The 23,602-nt window shown below is 40.2% G+C and overlaps 1 protein-coding gene across 1 annotated transcript; it reads right to left on the minus strand.

Moving 5' to 3' along the window:
- Positions 1–415: 415 nt before the first annotated feature.
- On the minus strand, positions 416–14,713 carry LOC115267411 (uncharacterized). The gene is made up of 2 exons (XM_029874391.2): positions 14,563–14,713; positions 416–5,097 (listed from the first exon to the last, which is right to left on the minus strand). Exon 2 carries the CDS (start codon positions 5,088–5,090, stop codon positions 1,050–1,052), a length of 4,041 nt encoding a protein of 1,346 aa, XP_029730251.2. The 5' UTR covers positions 5,091–5,097; positions 14,563–14,713; the 3' UTR covers positions 416–1,049.
- Between the last annotated feature and the right edge of the window lie 8,889 nt (positions 14,714–23,602).

Raw genomic sequence — 23,602 nt, forward strand, 5'->3', positions numbered from 1 at the left:
CCTGCTCAGGATTCGGGGAGAATCCTGCTCAGGATTCGGGGAGAATCCTGCTCAGGATTCGGGGAGAATCCTGCTCAGGATTCGTGGAGAATCCTGCTCAGGATTCGTGGAGAATCCTGCTCAGGATTCGTGGAGAATCCTGCTCAGGATTTGTGGAGAATCCTGCTCAGGATTCGTGGAGAATCCTGCTCAGGATTCGTGGAGAATCCTGCTCAGGATTCGTGGAGAATCCTGCTCAGGATTCGTGGAGAATCCTGCTCAGGATTCGTGGAGAATCCTGCTCAGGATTCTTGTAGAATCCTGCTCAGGATTCTTGGAGAATCCTGTTCAGGATTCTTAGCAAATCCTGCTCATGATTCTTGGCAAATCTTGCTCATGATTCTTGGAGAATCCTGCTCATGATTCTTGGAGAATCCTGCTCAGGATTCTTGGAGAATCCTGCTCAGGATTCTTGGAGAATCCTGCTCAGGATTCTTGGAGAATTTTTCTCAGGATTCTTGCAGAATCCTGCTAGGATTCCAGGCGAATCCTACTCGGTATTCCAGGAGAATCCTGCTCTGGAGTTTTAGGAACAAAAACCATGCGATTTGGGTATATTTGGTATGGGAAAGAAGTCTGGAGCCCGAAAATGGCGACCAGAATTTCCAAAATGGCGGACTAAAATCCTCAAAATTCAAAATTGCGGCTTTTTTGTAAGAGGTTAAGGATCAAACATCAAAAAAACAGATAAACGATATGATTTCTGGTGCTATGAAATAGATTCTTGTTAACCTATGCAAGTGCGATATTCATCAACATGTCACTTGAGTTTTGTTGAAATGAGTTTTCGAAAGCACGAGAAAAGCGCCATCACCGCTAGGTGAAATAAACCGGGAGCGGTCGCGTCGTGTACTGACTACACGCACCATGAAAAATGCACGCATGTGCCGCGTGAGCGCGGCGTCACTGAAAATAGTCAAAGACGCGACTGCTCGATGGTTAATTTGGGTTTTTGTATTTATTACAGAGGCTTTAAATTTCGCGATTCATTCGCAAATGACTTTTTCATTCTAAAGTGGAAATATTTTTTTCACTTTCCGGCTTTTTGTCCTTTTGACTTTTTGTCCCTTTGACGTTTTGTCTTTTCGACGTTGTTGTCTTTTCAAAGTCTTTACAACTTTCTTGTGGCCATTTTGGGATGCCAGACCAAGCGCCGTGACGTTGTTTTTGTCAACAGCGTTTACGTTTACACCTTTATCAAGCAGTATTTTTACAATAGCGCGATTTCCTTTGGCAGCACATGCATGAAGCGCTGTCCTTTTAGCGTGAGTCGTTATGTTAACGTTGGCGCCTTTTCTAATCAAAATTTTCACAACGTTTTTGTGGCCATTTTGACATGCCAAGTAGAGCGGCGTTACATTATCTCCATTAACAGCGTTTATGTTTGCACCTTTATCAAGCAGCAGTTTAATGGCCGATCGGTGCCCTGCAGATGCACTTAGGTGTAAAGGTGTGAGCTTTGCCTTAGTCAACGCATTTACGTTAGAACCGCCGTTTATCAATTTTTCCAGTTTTTTCAATAGACCTTTCCGAGCTGCAATGTGAATTGGCATTTCAACAATATCCACATCATCAGCAAGTTTCGGAAATTTGCTTTCCAGTGCTTTCAGTACAGTGTGGTGGCCACTGCGAGCAGCAATCTGATATGCAGTGCACACCATACTACACTTTTCCATATTTTCAATTAAAATTTTAACAATTTCTGTGTAGCCCTTTAACGCAGCTAAGTCAAGGGCTGTTTTGTCTTCAATTGTTTTAGCATCGAGCTGTGCCCCTTTTTGTTTCAACATATTTGCCAAATCAGCATCACCATTATCACAGGCAATATGGAGTGCATTCCATTTGTGTTTGTCTCGGGCGTTTACATCAATGCCTTTATCGATCAATAATTTGGATATAGCAACTCGTTTATGCTGGACTGCATAATGAAGTGCTGACCATCCATCTGTGCTTCTAACATTTATGTCGACTCCTCGCCTTAGCAGTAACTGTACTAAATTTCTGTGTCCGTGTATTACGGCCAAATGTAGAGAAGCTTTTCCATCATCATCCTTAATATCGGGGTGCACTTTACGCTCGTCGAATAAATAGGAACATATTTTGTCGCTGCCATTTTCGATGGCAACGTGGAGCATTTTGGTCTTTTTTGGCTTAAGATAAAACTTTTTTGAAAGCGAATATTTCAACAACTCCACTGCATTACATTCACAAGCCCAGAAAACTACATCTTTTGATACAAAAGACATTTCTTGAGCAATTTCTGATTTGAACAAGATGAAATTATTTTCAATTATTTTGATAAAAAACTTTCTTATCTCTGTAGAGCAATGCAGAACATGTTTGACAATGTGTTTCAAGTAAACGAAATCGCCCCACAGAAAGGTTGCAACAAAATACTCAGCATACGAGTGATGAGAGAACAGAGCTTTACCGTCAACGAATTTCCGAAGAATGGAATTTTCAAACTGGATTAGGTGACAATTGGAATACTCAGCCCGTTTTGTCATGTATTTTGGGTTTTTGAAGACAAACTCAAGGTCATAAACATCAAGAAAACCAATTGCCTGCAGTTGGTGATCGAGATAAAACCCATCAAAAATTTGTTTGTTCGAATCGACAGACCCCATGCCATCGAGGGCATCATCTACAGCTACCTGTAAACATTTTTCTATGAACTTTTCATAAATGTGCACAATGTCTGGAATTTCTTTTTCTAAACAGCTTAACTCAGCTTTCTCATCGGCCATATTAGTTTCGATGAATCGCTCAAATCGCTGTTTGTATATTTTTGCCATCATTTTCACCATCAATGGAACTCTGCATAAGCTATAAAATTTCTCAACCAAAAATTTGGAAAACGAAATAAATTTAGGAGTGTTGCAGTTTTCGCTATGCATCCAAGATTTTGCCAGATATTCTGTTATATTTTTACTGTTGAATGGCTCCAATGAAAAGAATCCAACATTAACCTTATGTTTCTTAAAAAATCGCTGCATGGCTCGTATTTTATAATTTCTGACACTTATAATAAGTTGTATACGTTTTGATTTCAACAATTTTTTGAACATTTTATTTATCTTTTTCCTATTTTTCTCGCGTACTTCATCGTACCCATCAAACAGCATTGTAATGTGATCATCAGCGGTACCTTGCAAAACCTTTTCCAAAAACAACAAATTCTTTTTAGACAACGCAGAGCTGAGGTTGCCCAAAACTTTTGCACATCCTGGCTTACTCTCAGAGTCTTGTAGTCTATTCAAGTAAAATAAGAAAACTGCGCCCGGTTTGAGTTTTTGATGCTCAAGGGCAACGTACTGAAGAAGTGCAGATTTACCCATCCCCGGGTCCGCCGTCAAAATTAAACACCGAAAATTTGACAACTTGACATTCAGATCCGCTGCAAACTGACTATCAGTCATCTTCTCGTAGACTCTGTTAGTGAGTGCTTCATACATTTCAAATTCATATTCCGAAGTATCGCAATCGAAAGCAGCCCATGTCCTTAAACTAGAATCCACTTCAGACTTCAGGGTGGCATCAACGATAGAAGCTTGCACGGATTGTGATTCATCAGTATGATGAAAAAGTACCCTGTTAATATATATCTGATTCGTATCATTCAGTTCCGGATGCAGTTCAATTATTTTTGATCTAAACCTGTCATAAAACTGCGCGACAAATTGTTCATCCAGGTATGGTTTGGAATTACCTTGCTCGCGTTTCAGCATTTCGTCGAAATAACCATCCAAATCTTTCACCGCATTTTTTTCGTCGTCTTCGGTTAGTTTACCTAAAACGTCAGGTCGTAGCCACATTCGCATCCAAGCGCACAGTTCGTCGGTGATGAAGGGTTCCAATTCATCTGGTTGTTGTGCTGATAGTGTGAGTAGGGCAAAGAATTGCCTCACATCAGATTCCTCCGCATACAATAATACTGGATGGTGTTCGTTCCGTGAATTTCCAACGAACAGTTTCTGCGTCGTTGTAACCTTCTTATTCATGTCACTCAGTTCAGCCTTCAACATTCTATATAATTCAGCTTTACTGACTACATCGCTATTAAATGTTTCTTTGAATGCTAGCTGATCATTCCTTGTTTTTATAAGAATATAAGCAAGTAGATTCTCGTACTTATTAAAATAATCAGAAACAATTCCGTTCCGAAAAAGACTTTTGATAGCGTCCACCAGGTGCTCAAAATCCTGGCCTTCTACTGACAGGTTATCCGATGACTGATATCCCGCTTCTTTCAAGTCGATTTCTGGTGGTTTATCAACAGGGTTGAAATTGTGTAGATCTGGTTCAAGCTTTCTATACAATTCAGCAATAATAATCAGTGAGTCGTTGAAGGTATCTTTAAATCCTATCTCACCGTTTTCCGATTCCATCAAAATGTCAATCAAAAATGCTTGATATTTTTGCACTTCTTCTGCAATGATACCTTTGTCGAAAAGTTCCTTGATAGCGTCCTTCAGGAAATAAAAATCTTTGTTGGCGTATTCCACGATTGATCGAATTGTCGATTCATTCGGGGTAATAACTTTGTGTGTTGCTCCTTCTGTCGAAAAGCGAAGATATTCGGCTACATCTCGATCCTTGATTGCAAAGCAATTTTCTGCGGTCTTTAATATTTCATCTAGTTTCTTGTTGGTGAACAGCACGAAATTTGTTCTGCCTTCGAATTTGTTACGAACTTTTAGGTAGGAGCAGAAATATTTGTACAAACTGAAATCTCCTTCCTCCTGATCTGTTTTTGGGACCAATCCATTGAGATCCATCTTTGATTCTTTGCCGTCGACATGTTTTGATTGTAGGAAAATCCATTGCTTGGCTGTCTTATCGTACAGTACCATGTCGTCAAACTTATCCGCGGGTGTCAGTTCGTAAGCCAAGCGAAAACCTTTTCCTTCTCGTGCTAGCCTAAGCATCAGAACTTGAGCTAGTTGCTTTCGGTACATTTCGCCATGAGTTTCGCCGGATTTAATGCTACTTTCGTTTGTTACAATTCTTGGAGATTCCGGATTTAAAACATCCTGCTTTGGGTGTGCCATTTTGTATCTGAAATTGATAAAAAAAAATGGTTAGGTTGGCCTGGTTGGTTATATTCATAATTTTGTTAGATGCGGAGAAGTGAATTGTCAGACGGAAGAAGCACAAAACAAGCAACAAAGAAAGCATCGCGATAACTCTTTATCCCAAAGATCCCAACTGGTAACAGATAAAGACATGATCACGATAATTTATGTTGTTGGCAAAACAGATGTCAAATTTGTTGCGGACTTCTCAACTCGTGAATAATCAACTATCATGCACCCAAAATCCAAACTGTTTGACGGAACTCTGACAAAATTCCAAAGTTAAGTGTTATATCTAAGTTTGTTTTGGTCCAAATTTATGACAGTTCTAAAAATTTGGAACGCTAAAAATAGACCAAACTTTGCTTAGTTTCACCGGCGCTCGTTTTAAATTCTAAATTCCGCATGTGTAGTCAATGATATCTTAAAAGCGGAAGAATTTGTCTTCTGAAATAAATTGGATTCACGAATATATCGGAGTTCCTGAAGATAACTAATGGTTACGGAAATAATCTACGGATTCCGGAGAAAACTATCAGTTCCGGGTGTATGCTAATGTTCACGAGGTTCAAGAAAACGCTAGCGATTCCGGAAGCAAAGCCAAAAGATAGATGTTTGGGCGCAGCTCTTTGGAGGATTCTTCCAGGAGTTTCGTAAGGGATTCTTCCAAGAGTTACACTGGAAGCTTCATTGTGAAGTCCTCCAGGAATTCCATCGAGAATTCTACACTACGAACTCATTGAGAAGATTCGTTGCAAATGCCACAATGATTTCCAACGGGAATTTCTCTAGGAATTTGACTGGAAACTTTTCTAGAAGTTCAACAGTTAATTTTTCTAGAAGTTCTCCGGAAATTTCTCCGGAAGATCCTCCGGGAGATCGTCCAGGAGTTCCTCCGGAATTTCTCTAGATGTTTTTTGAAAACTCCTCCAGAAGTATCTCGGGGAATTGCTCCAGGAGTTCCCCTGAAAAATGCACTGGGAGTTGCTTCGGGAATTGCTCCAGGATTTGCTCCGGCAATTGCTCCATGAGTTCCTTTGGGAATTGCTCTAGAAGCTCCTTCGAGAACTGCTCCAGGAGTTGCTTCAAAGTTAGGCACAGGAGTCCCTCCGGGAATTGCTCCAGGAGTTTCTCCGGAAATACCTCAAACAGTTCTATCGGGAATCGCTCCAGGAGTTCCTCCAGGAATTGTTGCAGAAGTTCCTTTGAGAATTAATGCGGAAGTTCCTCCGGAAATTTCTCCAAGCGTTCTTCCGTGAGCGACTCCAGAAGAATCTCTGAAAAATGCTCCAGGAGTTCTTCTGTAAATTGCTCCTGGATTTCTTTCGGGGATTGCTCCAGAAGTTCCTCTGGTAATCGCTTCAGGATTTACCTCGAGAATTGCTCCAGGAGTTTCTCCGGAATTTTCTCCAGAAATTCCTCTGTGAATTGCTCCAAGAGCTCGTCCGTAGTTTGCTCCAAAAGTTCCTCTGGGAATTGCTCTAGGAGATCCTCCGATAACACCTCTCAAAGTTCCTCCAGCAATTGCACTAGGAACTTTCCCGGGAATTGTTACAGGTATTCCTCGGGCAATGCCCCAAGAGTTCCTCCTAAGTTCAGGAGTTCCTCCTATGTTTGCTCCAGGAGTTCTTCCGTGAATTGCTTCAGGTTCCTCTGGGAATTGCTCCAGGAATTCCTCCGAGAGTTGCATTAGGAGGTCCTCTGAGAATTGCTTCAGGAGTTCCTTCGGAAATTTTTCTGTATTTTTTTTTTCTGGGAATTCATATTCTAGTTGCTACGCGGAATTCCTCCGTGAGTTCCTCTGAGAATTTTTCCGAGAGTTCCTCCGGGATTTCTCTAGAAGTTTTTTTGGAAGTTCCTCCAGGAGTGTCTCGGGGAATTGCTCCAGGAATTCTCCTGGAAAATGCTCTAGGAGTTCCTTCGGGAATTGCTCCAGGATTTGCTCTGAGAATTGCTCCAGGAGTTCCTTTGGGAATTGCTCTAGAAGCTCCTCCGGTTGCTTCGAAGTTAGGCACAGGAGTCCCTCCGGGAATTGCTCCAGGAGTTTTTCCGGAAATACCTCCAACAGTTCTACCGGGCATTTCTCCATGATTTCCTCCAGGAATTGTTGCAGAAGTTTCATAGAGAATTAATGCTGGAGTTCCTCCGGAAATTGCTTCAACAGTTCTTCCCGGAACTGCTCCAGGAGTTTCTCCAGAAATTTCCCCAGGAGTTCTTCTGGAAATTGCTCCTGGATTTCCTTCGGGGACTGCTCTAGGAGTTCCTCTGAGGGTCGCTTCAGGATTTTCCTCGGGAATTGATCCAGGAGTTTCTCCGGAATTTTCTCAAAAAAATCCTCTGGGAATTGCTCCAAGAGCTCCTTCGTAGTTTGCCCCTAAAGTTCCTCTGGGAATTGCTCCAGAAATTCCCCCGGTAACACCTCTAAAAGTTCCTCCAGGAATTGCACTAGGAGTTTCTCCGGGAATGGCTACAGGTATACCTCGGGAAATGCTCCAAGAGTTCCTCTGCAATTTACTCCAAGAGTTCCTCCGAAGTTTGCTCCAGGAGTTCCTCCGTGAATTGCTTCAGGAGTTCCTCCGGGAATCACTCCAGGAGTTCCTCCGGGAATTGCTCCAGGAATTCCTTAGAGAGTTGCTTCAGGAGTTCCTTCGGAAATTTTTCTATGCTTTTTTTTTTCTGGGAATTCACATTGTAGTTGCTACGCGTATTCCTCCGTGAGTACCACTGGGAATTTTTCCGAGAATTCTTCCGGAATTTCATCCGAGATTTCCTCCGGGAGCTCTTCTGGGAATTCCTCCGGTATGTAGTTCCTCCAGTAAATCTTCTAGGAGTTTCTCCGAGAATTCCTTCAGGAGGTATTTTAGCAATTCATTCAAGAGTTACTTCGAAAACTCCGCCAGGAGTTCCTCCGAGAATTCCTTCGGAATGCCCTCCAGGATTTTTTCCAAGCATTCCTCCAGGAGTTCCTTCAGGACTTTCTAGGAGTTCCTCTAGGAATTCCTCCAGGAGTTCCTTCGGGAATTTCTCCTGGAGTTTCTTCGGAAATTTATGTGAGAATTTCTACGAAAATTTTTCTAGTAGTTTTTCCGGGAATTCTTAAACAAGTTCCAACTCAAATTCTACAAGGAGTTCCCCCGGACGTTCTTCCAGGAGTTCCTTTGAAAATTTCTCCACGTGTACCTCAATTAATTGCTCTAGGGTTTCTTCTGGAAATGCCTTGAAACAATTACTTCAAAATGTTTTCCATGAATTCCACCGGCAATTCTTCCATGAGTTCCTCTGGAAATAAACCCAGAAATTCCCCCGTTAATTGCTCCAGGAGTTCTTCCAGCAATTCCATCAAGTAATCCACCGGGCATTCCTCCAGGAGTTCCTCCGGAAATTGTCCAAGGAGTTACTCTGAGAATTGCTCTACGAATTTCTTCAGGAGTATCTCCGGAAATTTTTCCAGGAGCCTCTCTGGGAGTTGTGTTGCATTTCTTTCGGGAAATTCCTATAGCAGTAGCAACACGAAATATCCCAGGAGTTCCTCCGGAAAATTCTTCAACAGTTACTTCGAGAATTTCTCCAGGAGATATTTAGAGATTTGCTCCAAGAATTCCTCCAAAAGTTTCTTCGAAAATCCTTCCAGGAGTATCTCTGGGAGTTCCATTGCCAATTTCTCTCCAAGTTTAATCAGTAATGCCTTCAAGATGTTTATTAATGCTCTAGGGGAGATTCACTAGGACATGCTTTAGGAGTTTCACCGGAAATTCATCCCGGAGTTCCATCGGATATTCCTTTTAAAGGTCCGCTTGCTACTTCTGTAGGGGTTCCATTGGGAATTCCTGTAGATGTTTCAGTGGGAATGTGTGTAGTAGTTTTACAGGGAATTCTTTTCTTTACGGGTAACTCCGAAAGTGTATTCCTTCGGAAGTGTTCTTCTGAGCTTCCTCCTATATATTCCAGGAGTAATACTCCGTAAATGATCTTTCGAGAATTCTTTCAGAAACGTTGCCGCCAGTATGATTCATTGATGCACAAGTATTAGTGGAACAGGAGAGTTCCTCTAGGCCCAAGAAGATGCTGCAGGAGCGTGCTTCTAAGAGTTCCTGCACAGGAATTTCTCCTGCAGTGATCTTATAGAGATTAGGTAGTTCCGGATAATTCGAGGTGAGTTTCCGAAAAGGTTTCTGATATTTCTAAAAGAATTACGGAAAGAACTCTCGATAAATTGGAGGAAAAATGTTCAAAGAAATCGTTGTTGAAATTCTCAAAAAAAAAAAGTTACGGAAGAATTTGTCAAACAAATTTGGCAACAATTTGGAAAAGACTTAAAAGAATGAAAAAGTTTTTTGCTTAAGGGCGAATGAATCACCTAGCGGTGATGGCGCTTTTCTCGTGCCTTCGAAAACCCATTTCAACATGAATCTATTTCATGGCACCAGAAATCATATCGTTTATCTAGCTTTTGATGTTTGGGCCTTAAATTCTTAAGAAAAAAAAAACGCAATTTTTAATTTTCAGCCGCCATTTTGGATTCGATCCGCCATCTTGGAAATTCTGGTCGCCATTATTGGACTCCATACTTCTTCGCCATACCACGTCTAACCATATCGAATTGTTTCAAAGCTTAAAACTCCATTAAACAGTTGCCATCTTGGATATTGGACCGCCATATTAGTTGTTCTGGTTGCTATTTTCAAACTCCGGAAATCCTCCCTATATCAAATATACCCGTATTGAATGATTTATTAGCCTAAAACACCATTGAACAGCCGCCATCTTGAATTTAGAGCCCCCCTCTTGGACTAGACCAGCATATTCTGGTCGCCATGTTTAGAGTCCAAAAGGTCAACGGTCAAAAGGTCGAAAGGACAGAACGTCGAAGGGTCAAAAAGTCGAAAGGGCAGAAGGTCGAAGGGCCAAAAGGTCGAAAGATCGACCAAGACAAAAGGACGAAAATACAGGTGGTCGAAAGGTTGAAAGGACGAAATAAAAAATAACTAAGACAAAAGATCGAAGATCTAGCGGTCGAAAGGACAAAAGGTCGAAGGGTCAGAAGGTAGAAAGGTCAAAAAGTCGAGATAAAAAAATAGCTAAAACCATAGGTCGAAACAACAAGCGGTCAAAAGGTCGAAATGAAAATAGAACTAGGACAAAAGGTCGAAAGGTTGTAATAAAAAAAACTAGGACAAAACTTCGAAAGGAAGAAGGTTGAAAGCTCAAACTCTCGAACACGCAGAGAAATAAACTGTAAACACATTAAAACTCTAGTTCAAACCAATCGATTTTCCAGTTTTCCATAGCGACAAATTATATGGGAAACAGTAGGAAACAGCCTACAGCCGTAATTATGACACATTACTCCAAAGAGCTGCCGTTGGTCAAAAGAATTAGATGTTCTACAATAAACTACAGGTGAACTATTATACAAAGCCCCAACTAAAAGATCAATTTCCGTTCCGGACGGGAAATTTTGTCGAAGTTGAAAAGATGCAGATGACGTAAAGTAAGAAAGGTACGATAAAAAGGATTTAAAATGATTTTCGGTCGTTTTTTTTTTCATTCGACCTTTTGATCACTTGTCATTTCAACCTTTTGTCCTACTTATGTTTTTATTTCAACCTTTTGATAATGCCCAGATGGAAAACTGGTCGAATTTTTGAGAAAATCATAACAAAATTTGAGCAAATTTGCGAAAGAAACTTTGACAGATTTCTTGTTGAAAATCATCATCGAATATAGGATGTCATTTTGGTTAAATTTGGTCAAATTGATACTTACCAAGAAAAACTCAGAGATGAACGAAAGATTCTCGATGGAATGTTTAAAGAAACATAAAAACGTGTATAACAAACTTCCACTAGATTGAACAATAAATATCACTTGCATAAAGATTTTTATCAGAAACTCTCAAATAAACTCCATCATTAGACTTCTCTATCTCGGGATCGAAAGCAGATAGAAACGTGTTATCTTCGACAAGGTTGTTCAGAAGGACAAGGTTGTTCTGGTGATTCACCAATTAGTTGTTGATCTCACCGCTAGGTGACGCTAGTTATAAAATAAAGTTTTAGACTTCTCTGTCTCGGAATCGAAAGCAGATAGAAATCCGGAGTCATTCGCGAAAAGGTCGTAACTGACAAAATGAACACAATGGAAGTGTTCAAAGCAGTGAAAAAGTGCTAGATTTTCCTACTAAATACTTACAAATTTCATTGATATCACTTTTCTAACTATTGAAAATCACGGATTGAGTGGAAGGCGTAATTTCATTCTATGTCGCACGAAACAAAAATAAGAATTACGACTTCCATTCCTGGTGTTTTGTTTACGAAAGTAAAACGCGAAACTGAAATCAAAACTTAAGGCGAAACTGGAAGCATTTCCTCACTTTTTGGTTTTTGATTTTTTATTAAATAACGAAGCAATATTTTCAAAATCGGGTTTCGTGCACATGTAGAGTATGGATCAAGGTATCTTCTGATTTTTTTTTGTAGTGGAAAATGTTTTTCGTTTTTGCAGAAACCATTTTTGAACAAAATTTCACATAAAAATGGTTTCTGCAAAAATGGAAAACATTTTCCACCTCAAAAAAATTCAGAAGATACTTTGATCCATACTCTACATGTGCACGAAAACCGATTTTGAAAATATTGCTTCGTTATTTAATAAAAAATCAAAAACCGAAAAAATGAGAAAATGCTTCCAGTTTCGCCTTAAACAGGGCGGAAGTAAATGAAGTAATTCTGTCAAAATCAAAAACAAGGCGATTCTGGAATTGATATCGATTCAAGGCGCATAATATTGGGTGTATTTAGCATTTTCGGGTGTCGATTCGGGCGTAATAAAATAAATGCAATTTTTAGTGCAAAAATTACCACATTTGTACTGTATTCTTAGAAAATTAAGAAAATGTGTCAGAACTGTGTCATTTGAGCTTCCTCCTCTCTCCTCTCCTCTTCTTGGCGTAACGTCCTCACTGGGACAAAGCCTGCTTCTCAGCTTAGTGTTCTATGAGCACTTCCACAGTTATTAACTGAGAGCTTCCTCTGCCAATGACCATTTTGCATGTGTATATCGTGTGGCAGGCACGAAGATACTCTATGCCCAAGGAAGTCAAGGAAATTTCCTTTACGAAAAGATCCTGGACCGACCGGGAATCGAACCCGTCACCCTCAGCATGGTCATGCTGAATACCCGTGCGTTTACCGCCTCGGCTATATGGGCCCGAGCTTGTCCATGTTGAATTACTCTGAATTACTTCTAAAACGGAATTAAAATTCTATCATCAAAACTCGGTTGTTGTTTTCGCATTGTTATTGCTTTGTGAGTTACGCCCTATTCGCGAATGTGTCGTCTTCGACAAAGTTGTTCAGAATGAAAAAAAACATTCTGGTTGTTCACCAATTAGTTGGTGATTTCATAGCTAGCTGGCACTAGGTTTCAAGCAAAATTTAAGACTTCTCTATCTCGGGATCGAAAGCATATAGAAATGTGTCGCCATTAAGAGACGAATGCCGAGAACGGAAAAGTCTCTCTAAACAAAAAAAAACAAAATAAAAAATGTGTCGCCTTCGCCAAAGTGCTTCAGCAGGACAAGATCATTCTTATTATTCACCAATTAGTTGGCAATTTTACCGCTAGGTGGCGTTAGTTTTCAAGTAAAGTGTTAGACTTCTTTATCTCGTGATCTGAAGCATATAGAAAAGTGTCATCTTCGGCAAAGTTGTTCAGAAGTGTATCATGAGCACTTCCACAGTATTAAACTGAGAGGATTTTTCCAGGGAATCACGATAATTCCTTTGAATTCCACTAAGAATTTTCATCCTTTGACAAATACGTATGTCGACCTCAACTGTAAGGTCAATTGATTCGATATACGTCTTCATTTTAATGGATTTGACTGAACCTTTGACCCGTTACTTCTTTTAAGATGCCAATCAAAATATGGAGGTGGACTCGAGAATCAGAGCTGGACAGGTCTAAAGAACACCATTCCAATTGTAATGAATTATATATTCAGATTTTTATTTACAGTTCAGCAGTGTTGCAACTTTAAAAAAAAAACTTTGTTTTATTCTGCATATTGCAAGCAGTGTTTGACGTCTACTTAAATTATGTTGAAGAGTATTTTATATTGTACTAGCTGTCAATTTCATCATGTTGCATTTAGTTATAAAAGAGCTAGTAGGTATAAATTAGCTAATGGGTGCTCGCCACACCTCCTCTCCATTCCGAAAAGCTGGCTAGGCTTTTGATTCCCGACATTCGTCGGTTTAAATGTACAATGCTTCCCCTATGAACTTCATGTGGGTACATTCCTTCATTTATAATTAATTTATACTTAGTCGATACCGACGAAGAGTATTAGTACGAATGTTGAGTTAGTGGCTCATTTCAGTGCCATCTTTTTGGAAATATGTTGGGTATTTCGAGTTTTGGCTTGATATCGGTTTTTCGTGAGCTGACCTGATATCGGGGGTTTTTGTGAACGCACCCACAGTGGGCAGTAAAAACGGGCAGAAAGGCAAAGAATAAAAATAAAACAGGTTTCAATATTATCCGATAGAAGAATAGCACCACTTCTATACTGCTTTCCTTAAAGGTTTCATCTGGAACGATTGACAGTGTGTAGAATACTTTGTATAGCTCTAAATTTAAATACATATATCGATGACATCATTACGAATTGATTATGTAGAGTGTTGGGGATAGGATAACGTGAACCAATTTGCTGTGCCTTGTATATTCCCAATACTATAATATTTCAGCACATTCCAGCCCGTACCATCGGCAGAGTTTTAAGGGTAAATCACCCCACCCTCCATTAATGAACGTCCATAAGTTACGTCACGCTTTGAGAAGAGAAGGGATTCATCAAAGTGTGACGACCCAACCAAAATTTCAGAGGCCTATACAAGTACTGTGACATGGGAGAGAAACGTGATTGAAAATGGACGTTTCTTTACAGAAATTGCATATACTAGGCACCTCTTTACCTTCAATTCACAAAGCTGCTCCTTTTTCTGTGCACAGGCTGGCTTCAGAACAATCATCACATTAATGCATTAAGCAAATGCACAATTATGTCCAGCACGATATGCCTACATAACATGATTTCGGGAAAATCTTTTCATTTCTAGACGATTGAATTAACACACTTTTCGTCATACAAATCTAGGTGAATGGATTTACTACTTCGTCGTTACTACTGCTGATCAACTGTGAACACGCGTCAAGCACATAGTCCATCGTTTTCCAAATTGGGCTCTCCCGACTCTTCCCCTGTCTGTCGTCACTCCGCTTTACGAAGAACAGTTTAAGCGTGCCTGCACGCGGTTGAGGGATCACAAAACGAAGCATGAGAAACTATGCGCTAATCCATAATAACCAAAGATTATTATTGCTGCTGATGGGATCGCCTGCTACCAAACACCATCCACAATCGGCTGAATCCACTAACCTGTTTGTTGTCACTGCCACTCGCCCCAAGCGACTGCTCTTCGCAACAATATTCACAAAACTAACTTCACTAGTTTCGATAATCGCCGAACGGATGGATGAGCGTGGTCCACTGGCAAAATATTACATTCTACTTGGTGTAGAAACTTCCCCTCTAAAATCGCAGCAGCACACATCCTCAACATTTCCGAGTGAGAGAGTTTGCCAGGCAGCGAAGAGTTCGTCCAACATTGATAATAAAAATCGCATATTTTGATCCTCACGTTCACTCACAAACTTAACCAGAACATCAAGCATAACTTCTCCAAACATCGTATCTAACAAATGTAAACAAAATCTGGACTTTTATATGAGGTGCAGCATTTAGTTAAATAGTGATAAAAATCAAATGTATGCGTAATAAGTATCATTTACTTCTGGTGATTTCTCCAGTAATTCCATCCATATATTTTAAGCATTTTTTAGAACATTCTGATTTTCTAATAAAAAAAAGTTGTTGCGTCACGGCAAAATGTTCAATTTTAATGAAAATTCTTAAAAAAACATTTTTTTCTATAAAAATTCTGAATTTTTCAATATTTTTATTTTTGGCCTTCCTTAGTTCCCAAAAAAAGTTACAAATATGATCCTGAGGTCATTTTTTACCCCAAAATTTGGACAGCTCGCAAAAATCAGTCGCTTGTCCGATATTGGATCTCTTTGTCTCAAATAAAAGGGGCACATGTCTTGTTTTGAAAACCACCGGAGACATCCGAATTCGTTCACTGTGGCCACCGGGAATCTGCCTCAACTGAAAAATGCCGCTTCAGAGACCCTAACTTAGGCAAGCTATAACTTTGCAACCAAATAAGTAATCAGTAAGTAAGTTTGTAACTCAGAGTAGCCACTGGATGGGTCTTTGAGGTATCCGAAACATCCGTAAAAATAGCCAATTCATGAAAATTGTTCCAGATCATCGCGATTTTTTCGAATTCAGTTGTTCTAGCAATCTATGGTTGCAACCAATGCCAATGTTGCGACTGATTTATAAATTAAAGTGGCCACTGGATGAACATTTGGTTTATCCGGAATATTCGTAAAAGTAGTAAATTCATAACAAAATGTGTTAGAGTGCGACGGTTTCTGCCGGTTTTGTCGATATGTTTCGATCCTCTCCCTTCTCAATAACGCTTTTTTTTTTGTATGAAAGTCCCAAGGATGAAATCATTGTTTCGACTGGTTTGTAAGTCAAAGTAACTATTGGATGGACCATTGGGGTATCTGAAACATCCCTAGAAGTGACCAATTCATGAAAATTGTGCTAAAACACCTACAAAAATATCAAAGGTTTTATTAATTGAACGATTGTAGCGCCACTTAGCGGCAAAAATTTCTGAATACATTTGAACAAGTTTTCCCATCCAAACTTCAAGCTCATTGAGCGCCCCCTTAGACTTTATCGATTTCGCTCAAATTTTGAGCGTATCTTCTGGGAGTCCAAACCAACTGATTCAGTAGATAAGACTTTCCCAAACTTTTTGTTTTTTTTTCAAATTTTATTTTTTTCATATAAAATTGGGCCACCCTAATGGTCATTTACGATTAGAGACTGTTTCCTTTTTGGGCCTTGGAGGGTTAAAGGTATTCCAGGTCGGTCTTCCATAGGAAATCTCTAAACTGCTGGAAAATTTATGAAAACAATGTCCTGAGGAACTCTTGAAGTAATTTCAGGACGATCGCGTGTAGAAAATTCCTGAGGAACTACTGAACGAGATTCCGAAGATCCACTGAAGGAATTTCTGATAGAGAGATTCTCGGTAGAAACCCTAGAAGAGTTCGCGGTGGAATTTCTAAGAGGGTTCCTGTGGAAGTCCTTGAGGAATTCCTGGTAGAATCCTAGAGAAAAAAAAATCGGCAGGAACTCCCTGTAGGAATTTACCGTCGTAGCTCTGAAGGAGTTGTCGAAGGATCTCTTAGAGGAATTCACGAAGCATCTGTGCAACGGAGCTTTTACAGGTTCACAGGGAAACTCCTAGAAGACTTTCGATGCAACTCCTAGAAAAATTTAAACTTCTAAACGTATCTACGATGGAACACTTAGAGAAATTTGAGTATAACTCCTAGAAAAATTTCCAATGGTACTCCTGTAGCACTTCCCGAGGAATGTAATGGAGGAAGTCCCAGTAGAACTTCCTGAAAGAGCAATATTTTGTGCAATTTTGAGAGGAATTTCTGGTGAAACTTTTAGAAAAGTTACCGGTGGGAGTTCCCACCATAAACTGCGGTAGATCTCCTAGGTAAATGCTAGGCAGTACTGTGGGAATTTGCGGTGGTACATCTGAAAGAATTCACGGTTGAACTTCTAGAGAAATTGTCGTTGCAGCTCTGGAAAAAAATCAAAAGAACTGCTAGGGGGATTTCTGCTGGGGTTCTGGTGGGATTTTTAGAAGAATTCCTATTGAAACTTTTATATTCTCCTGAGGAACACTAGGAGAAATCGTTTGGGGCCAGAAATCCATAAATCACGTGGATATGGGGGGGGGAAGGGTGGTAGGGGTCGGTCAAGGACCACGGTTCATACATTTTTTTTATATGAACGAGAGACCACGCGGGGGGGGGGGGGGGTGTCGGAATCTCCCAAAATATGACCACGTGGTTTATGGACAACCCCATCAATAATTCTTGGAGCAATTCCCTTCGAAACTCCTAGAGGATTTTTTGGAGAAATGTTGGGTGGAGAAAAATTCCCGGTACAATTCCCACAAGAATTCCTGCTGAACTTCCCCGTGGACATAGCGAAATTTTCTTTGGAACTCCTAGACGAATCCCTGGGGAACTCCTTGAGAGATTCCTGCTGTAATTCCTTCTGTAATCTCCGGTGGAACTCCCTATAGGATAGGAATTCTCTGTGGAAGTCTTAGAGAAATTCCCATTGGATCCTCTGGAGGAACTCACGGTAGATTTGCTGGTGGAATTCAAGATGACTCTCCTACTACAATAGTTGGATATTAGCGGAGGAGGATCAGTGAAACTCTCACAGGAACTCCTAGAGGAATTTCCAGTGGATCTCCTTGAAAAATAATTTGAGGAACTCAAAAAAATATGGTGGAACTCCTAAAGAAATTCACTTTTTAAATCCAGAATTTCTTACGGAACTTATCACTTCCCTACAGAGGGCGCATGAAACATGGAGACAATTTTTTGATAATATAGAACGGTTTCTGCGAGCATTGGTCCCCCGACCCAAATGCTTGACTTGCAGCAAAGAATCAGGTTCAAGGAAAAAGCGGAACCATCGCTGACCTTAACGAGCCATACCAATTCAATAAAGAAATTCAAGTTTCACATAATAATGGGATGATAGTGAGTACTGGGATGGAGTGAGTACTTGCATTTATTGAAGACTTAGCCTAATTGTCCTTATCTAGGGTTGTGTTGGTTTGTAGTGAAGTGTGGAAGTGTATCCCTCGGCGACAGCAAAGACCTGGCCTGTCCGGACAGATTGGGGTAAGAAGCCTACCGGCGCCGTGCCAGCGACCCCGCTGCTTAGCACGCCATTGACGTATCCGCACCACAACACCCACGATCCATAGCACCACCATGGATATCACTGGTACAAAAGAAAGGCCTGTTACAGGCAATAAAGCACTTTAGTAGAACCATTTAGCACAATTTCGGCATATTGTTAGAACCTCGTGGAAGCATAGTTCTTACCGCTCTCAAAGATCTATTTTACTCTCGCCAAGACATCGGAAGCTTAGGTTTAGCCATTACTACTGTGTTGCTACGTTCTAGAAGAACAATTAAACCCCATTAGGAATGAGGCACTACACTACACCGGTTACTCTGTCTGACTTACATCGGTCAGACTGCTGGATGCGTGGATAAAACACTTGAACTTTCGCACTAACTAGTCTGTTTGACGATGAACCGACAACTGATGGCTATTGAGTTTTCGTAGATTTATTGATTGTCGACATTGTGCGCTCGTGAGTGATGTGCGATCGTGTAGTACTCATTAGGGTTCGGCCTTCGTACCATCGAATGATAAATTAATCTCTTATCAGAGCATGAGTGGATTACTGTTGGGGTCCCTAATACCGGTTATTTGTACTTTATGGCAATATTCTACTTGTTGCGTATTATAAGGAATAAGAAGGTGCTTTTATTATGGGTGATGTAGGGTCGGTTGTTGAATAAATAATTTTGGTAAGCAGCTTGCGCCCAGCGGAGCATCCATTGAGGCATGCGGCGCGATCAATCGATAATTAACAACGATCGATCTGATGAGTATGTTCTGTTGATAGTGTTGATTGGTGTGGTGATTTGACATGGTAGAAAGCAAACCAAAACTTCTGTATTGATTTCTGTGGCTGGGAGCACTGTTGAAGCCCCTAACGCGAGAGCATTGATTACCCGCCACAACCATCAAGCCAGAGGAGCAGGTTACAAACTCTTAGAGACACTTCCGGTGACACTGCTAGAGTATTTTCCTGAGGAACCTCTAAAGGAAAATGCTTCAAGCACAATTCCCAGTGGAACTTCCAAAGGGTTTGCCGACGGAAGAATTTCTGGTGGAACTCCGAGAGGAATTTCCGATGATTCTTTTAGAGGAATTTTCGTTGGAAATACTAGAGGATTTCTTGACGGAACTCCTGTAGGAATTTGCAGTGGTACTCATGCAGAAATTTGAAGTGGAATACCTACAAGAATTTCCGTTGTAACTTCCTCTTTCGATCGAAACTAAATGAATTACCGGCAACATTTATTGAGAATTTCCCGTTGAATTCCCTGGAAGAACTCCAGCGGAAATTTTCTTTGGAACTCTTAGAGGTTTTCCTGGTGGAATTACTGGTGGAACTCCTATTTGAATGATTTTTAGTGGAATTCCCGCAAAAAAAATATAAGCGGAACTCCTGTTGGAATTCTTAGTGGAACTTCTATAGAAATTTTCAGTGAAATTCTTAGAAGAATTTTCGGTGGAGCTTCTAATGGAACTGCTGGTGGAACTGCTTGAAAAATTTCAGGTGAATGTCCTGTAAAAGCTTTGAAAATAATTCTCAGTGACGTTCCCACAAAAATTTACGGCGGAGCTTCAGCAAGAATTCCCAACGAAGTTTCTAAAGGAATTTCCGAAGGAACTGCTACAAGAATTTCCGGTGGAATATGCGGTAGAACCTGTTTTAATATTAGAATCTCCAGTTTTTTTTTAATTTCTCGAATACTGTCATACACCCGAAACTGGAAAGTTTATGGTATGCTGCCATTTTTCTGCAAAGTAATTTAAGTGATATTGAGAACTTTGGCATCATCCACCTATTCCATATCGGTCATTCTCTAACTTCTCTTCTTCGTGCATGTCACACGATATACACATGCAAAATAGTCATTGGCAGTATAAGCTCTCAGTAAATATTTGTGGAAGTGCTCAATAAGCACTAAGCTAAGAAGCAGGCTTTGTTCCAGTTGGAACGTTACGCCAAGAAGAAGAATATAATGACTATTTATAAGGGTTTCAAACATGAAAATCCATGAAGGTAGAACCATGTAGCGCCGGGTTATGGAGCGAAAATTATAAGAAGTTCATTGTCGTTACACAATTGACCACGTTCCGGGATCCGTGGAACCGGTTCCGTATTGACCAACTGTCTAGAACCCTAAAAAAATGTTTCTTATTTCAGAGAAGTATACAGAGAAGTTATGCAAAAAATGCATAGAGTGAATAATAATAGTGGATTTTCAAGCACATAGCAACAATAAAAAATGACTTTTCGGCTGTTCCGGATTTCGGGATCCGGATCTCAAGAATTAGTGAGTATTAATATCTTTAATCAAAGTCTACGTGTATACCTTTCCAACGATACTTGAACGGTGCTGATTACTTGTTTAGTTGCAAAGTTATAGTTTGCCAAAGTGAGGGTCTGTAAAACGGCATTTTTCAGTTGAAGCAGATTCCCGGTGGCCACAGTGACCGAATCCGGATGTCTCCGGGTGGTTTTCAAAACTAGACATGTGCCCCTTTCATTTGAGCCAAAGCGGTCCAATATCGGACAAGCGACTGATTTTTGCGAGCTGTCCAAAGTTTGGGGTCGAAGTTCTCTTTGACGTTGCCCCACTACACATTCATCTTAACCCTAGTAGGCTGTTGGGGTCAATATGACCGATAAATGCTCGCCATCGTGGTGCGCAAAGCGTAACATCTTAGGAGGGTTAAGCAAGAAGCACTTTTTTTGCACTTACCGTCAACGGGTACTCGATCTACTAGAGGAAACTCCTGTGAACCGCACATCAACACACACAAGGGACCTTCATGACAGCATGCAAATAAATAATAGCATCATCCTAACCAATTTGAGTCATAGACCTTTCCGGCGCCTCTCTTAGGTTCCTGATAAAGATAGTAGAATAAACATTGATCCGCGAAGATGAATCCGTTGTACCCAAACGAACTGTCATAATCCGTATCCAAACGAGCATGACGTCACGATTTCAACAACACCAATGGAACGCATGACGTCACTCAGCGATACCCGCGTATCTATGTTTACTCTACTGTCTATAGTTTCGGGTAATGCATGTCCACTCGGGTTTAATAAACTTGCACCAGTTTATGATCGATTGAGAGTGATTTCAAAAAAATCGGATGAAAATTTACGAAATTCCAGCATTTTGAAAATGAGTCCTCGCGGGTCAGGGCCAAAAATATAAATGCCATTTATGAGAAAAGGCTGCCACCAAAATGATTAGTCAGTACAATGAAGTTTTTTTTACGACGGTTGGTACCGCGTAAAAAAACGCGTTATTTCAAAAAACGACGTAAAAAAACCGCGTTATTTCAAAAACCGTCGTAAAAAAACCGCGTTTTTTTTTTCAAAAAACGTCGTAAAAAAGTCCAAAAAATCAAGTCACGTTAGATGTAATCCTGACTATTTTGCGCGTGTTTTTGAAAAAAAAAACGGTTTTTTTACGACGGGTTTTGAAATATCGCGGTTTTATTTTTACGACGTTTATTGAAATAACGCGATTTTTTTTACGCGGTACCGCGTAAAAAAACCGCGTAAAAAAAAACTTCAGTGTATCCCCAAATCAAAATTTGTCTTATTGTTGTTAGTGCATGTAGATTAGGGTGTCCCGAAATTGCACATAGTCCGAAATTTTGGGGGCTCACCCTGCAAATGATACATACCTCTAATGATGTTAGAAACAAACTTTTGCATGACGGTAGCTTCAAGAAATGATGTTTAGAAGTCGGCCCGGCGAGATTTTTAAAAATTTACTAGTTCTCTCGCCTTGGCGTAACCTTTAAAGAGTATTTTAGAAAATCAAAATGTTGCACGAAAAAGCGTCAAATATGAAGATGGACTTACTGGAAGCATCACAAGAAGTGAATTATACCACAGAGAACAGACATCCAAGTCCAGTTCCGAAACTGTGTAAGGAATTTAACGACCATTTGAAATCGGCAACACAAGTGGCAATAGTGTGGCGCTGCAATCGGTTAATTTCCCATACTAATTTAATTCACCACTTGAAATGTTTCAATTCACCACTGACTGTGGCAATATGGTGTTTGGTGGCGTTAGTGTTGTCATTTTTTTTTTGTTTATATTTATGTGTATTTTAACTTATAGCTAATTCTACACTAGTGTGTTGTCATCGTGTATTGGTTTGCAACCTTACTCAAGTAAAGATTCAAATCCTTACACAACTTTCTGAATGAAATTTGTTCTAGCCTGGATGTCTGTTCTCTGTGATTATACATCTATCTATATATATAAAAATGAGTCTGCAGCCCCTTTTAGGCAACAAAACTCACGAATGGCCGAACCGATCAGCATGACCCTTGCACGTTTCGACTCGTATTTATGGTGGCTGTGTTTATATGTATAAACAGTTACGCAAATCAACTCCAAAAGTTAGAAAATTGATAAAGTACTGATTTTTATGAACTGGGAAGAAAATCAACATGATCGAAATCAAACCAATCTAGAGTGCGGTGCTTAAATTAGCTCAAAAGCTGTCAAATCACCACAAGATTGGCAAGACAGAGTTTGCCGGGACAGCTAGTTGCATATAGATTTATATAACTAGTTAACGAAACGCAGATTTGGTTTATATTTGTTAGATAGGGTGTTTGGTGAAGTTATGCTTGATATTTTGATTCAGTGTGTGAGGGAACGTGAGGATCAAAAACTCTTCGCCGTATGACAAACTTTCTCGGTCGGAAATGTTAAGGATGTGTGTTGCTGCGATTTTAGAGGGGAAATTTCTGCCAATCCTGGTAGTATTTTGCCAGTGGACCATGGTCATCCAAATTCGGCAATGATCGAAACTAATGATATCAGTTTTGTGAAGATTGTTGCGAAGAGCGGTTGTTTGGCGAGTAGCAGAAACAACGAACGAACAGGTTAGTGGATTAAGCCGGATGTGGATAGTGTTTATAGCAGTAGATCCCAATGTAATATGTAAGCCTAGAGCAACGATAATAATCTTTGGTTAATATGGACTATCGCATAGCTTCCCAAACTTCGTATCGTGATGTGTGAAGAATTAGCATAAGTTGAAATTCACGAATAAAAACAATAAAAAATAAATCGTTTCGTGATCCCTCAAACACTTACATGCACGCTTCAACTGTTCTTCGTGAAGCGGAGTGACGACAGACAGGGGGGAGTCGCGAGAGCCCAATATGGAAAACGATGGACTATCTGCTTGACGCGTGTTCACAGTTGATCAGCAGTAGTAACGACGAAGTAGTGAATCCATTTAGCTTTGTATGACGAAAAGCGTGTTAATTCAAACGTCTAGAAATATAAAAAAGCAGGATTTTTTCGCATTCTCGGTAAATGGTTAAGAGGTGCCTAGTATACGAAAATTCTGTAAGGGAACATCACGCAAAATCATTTCATTTTCAAGCACCTACCAAACAATCTGAAGTCACAGTTTTGTATGAGACCTCTGAAATTTTGGTATGGGTCGTCACTCTTTGCTGGGATCCTCTTCTCCCCTCAATGCGTGACGTAATTTATGTACGTTCCCTAATGGTAAGGGAGAGTCATTCC

The sequence above is a fragment of the Aedes albopictus genome, chromosome 1 (assembly GCF_035046485.1).
Source record: "Aedes albopictus strain Foshan chromosome 1, AalbF5, whole genome shotgun sequence".
Taxonomy (NCBI): domain Eukaryota; kingdom Metazoa; phylum Arthropoda; class Insecta; order Diptera; family Culicidae; genus Aedes; species Aedes albopictus.

Excerpts from the sequence above, each read along its gene's own strand:
- LOC115267411 (XM_029874391.2), bottom strand. The coding sequence starts at position 5,090 with ATGGCACACCCAAAGCAGGATGTTTTAAATCCGGAATCTCCAAGAATT.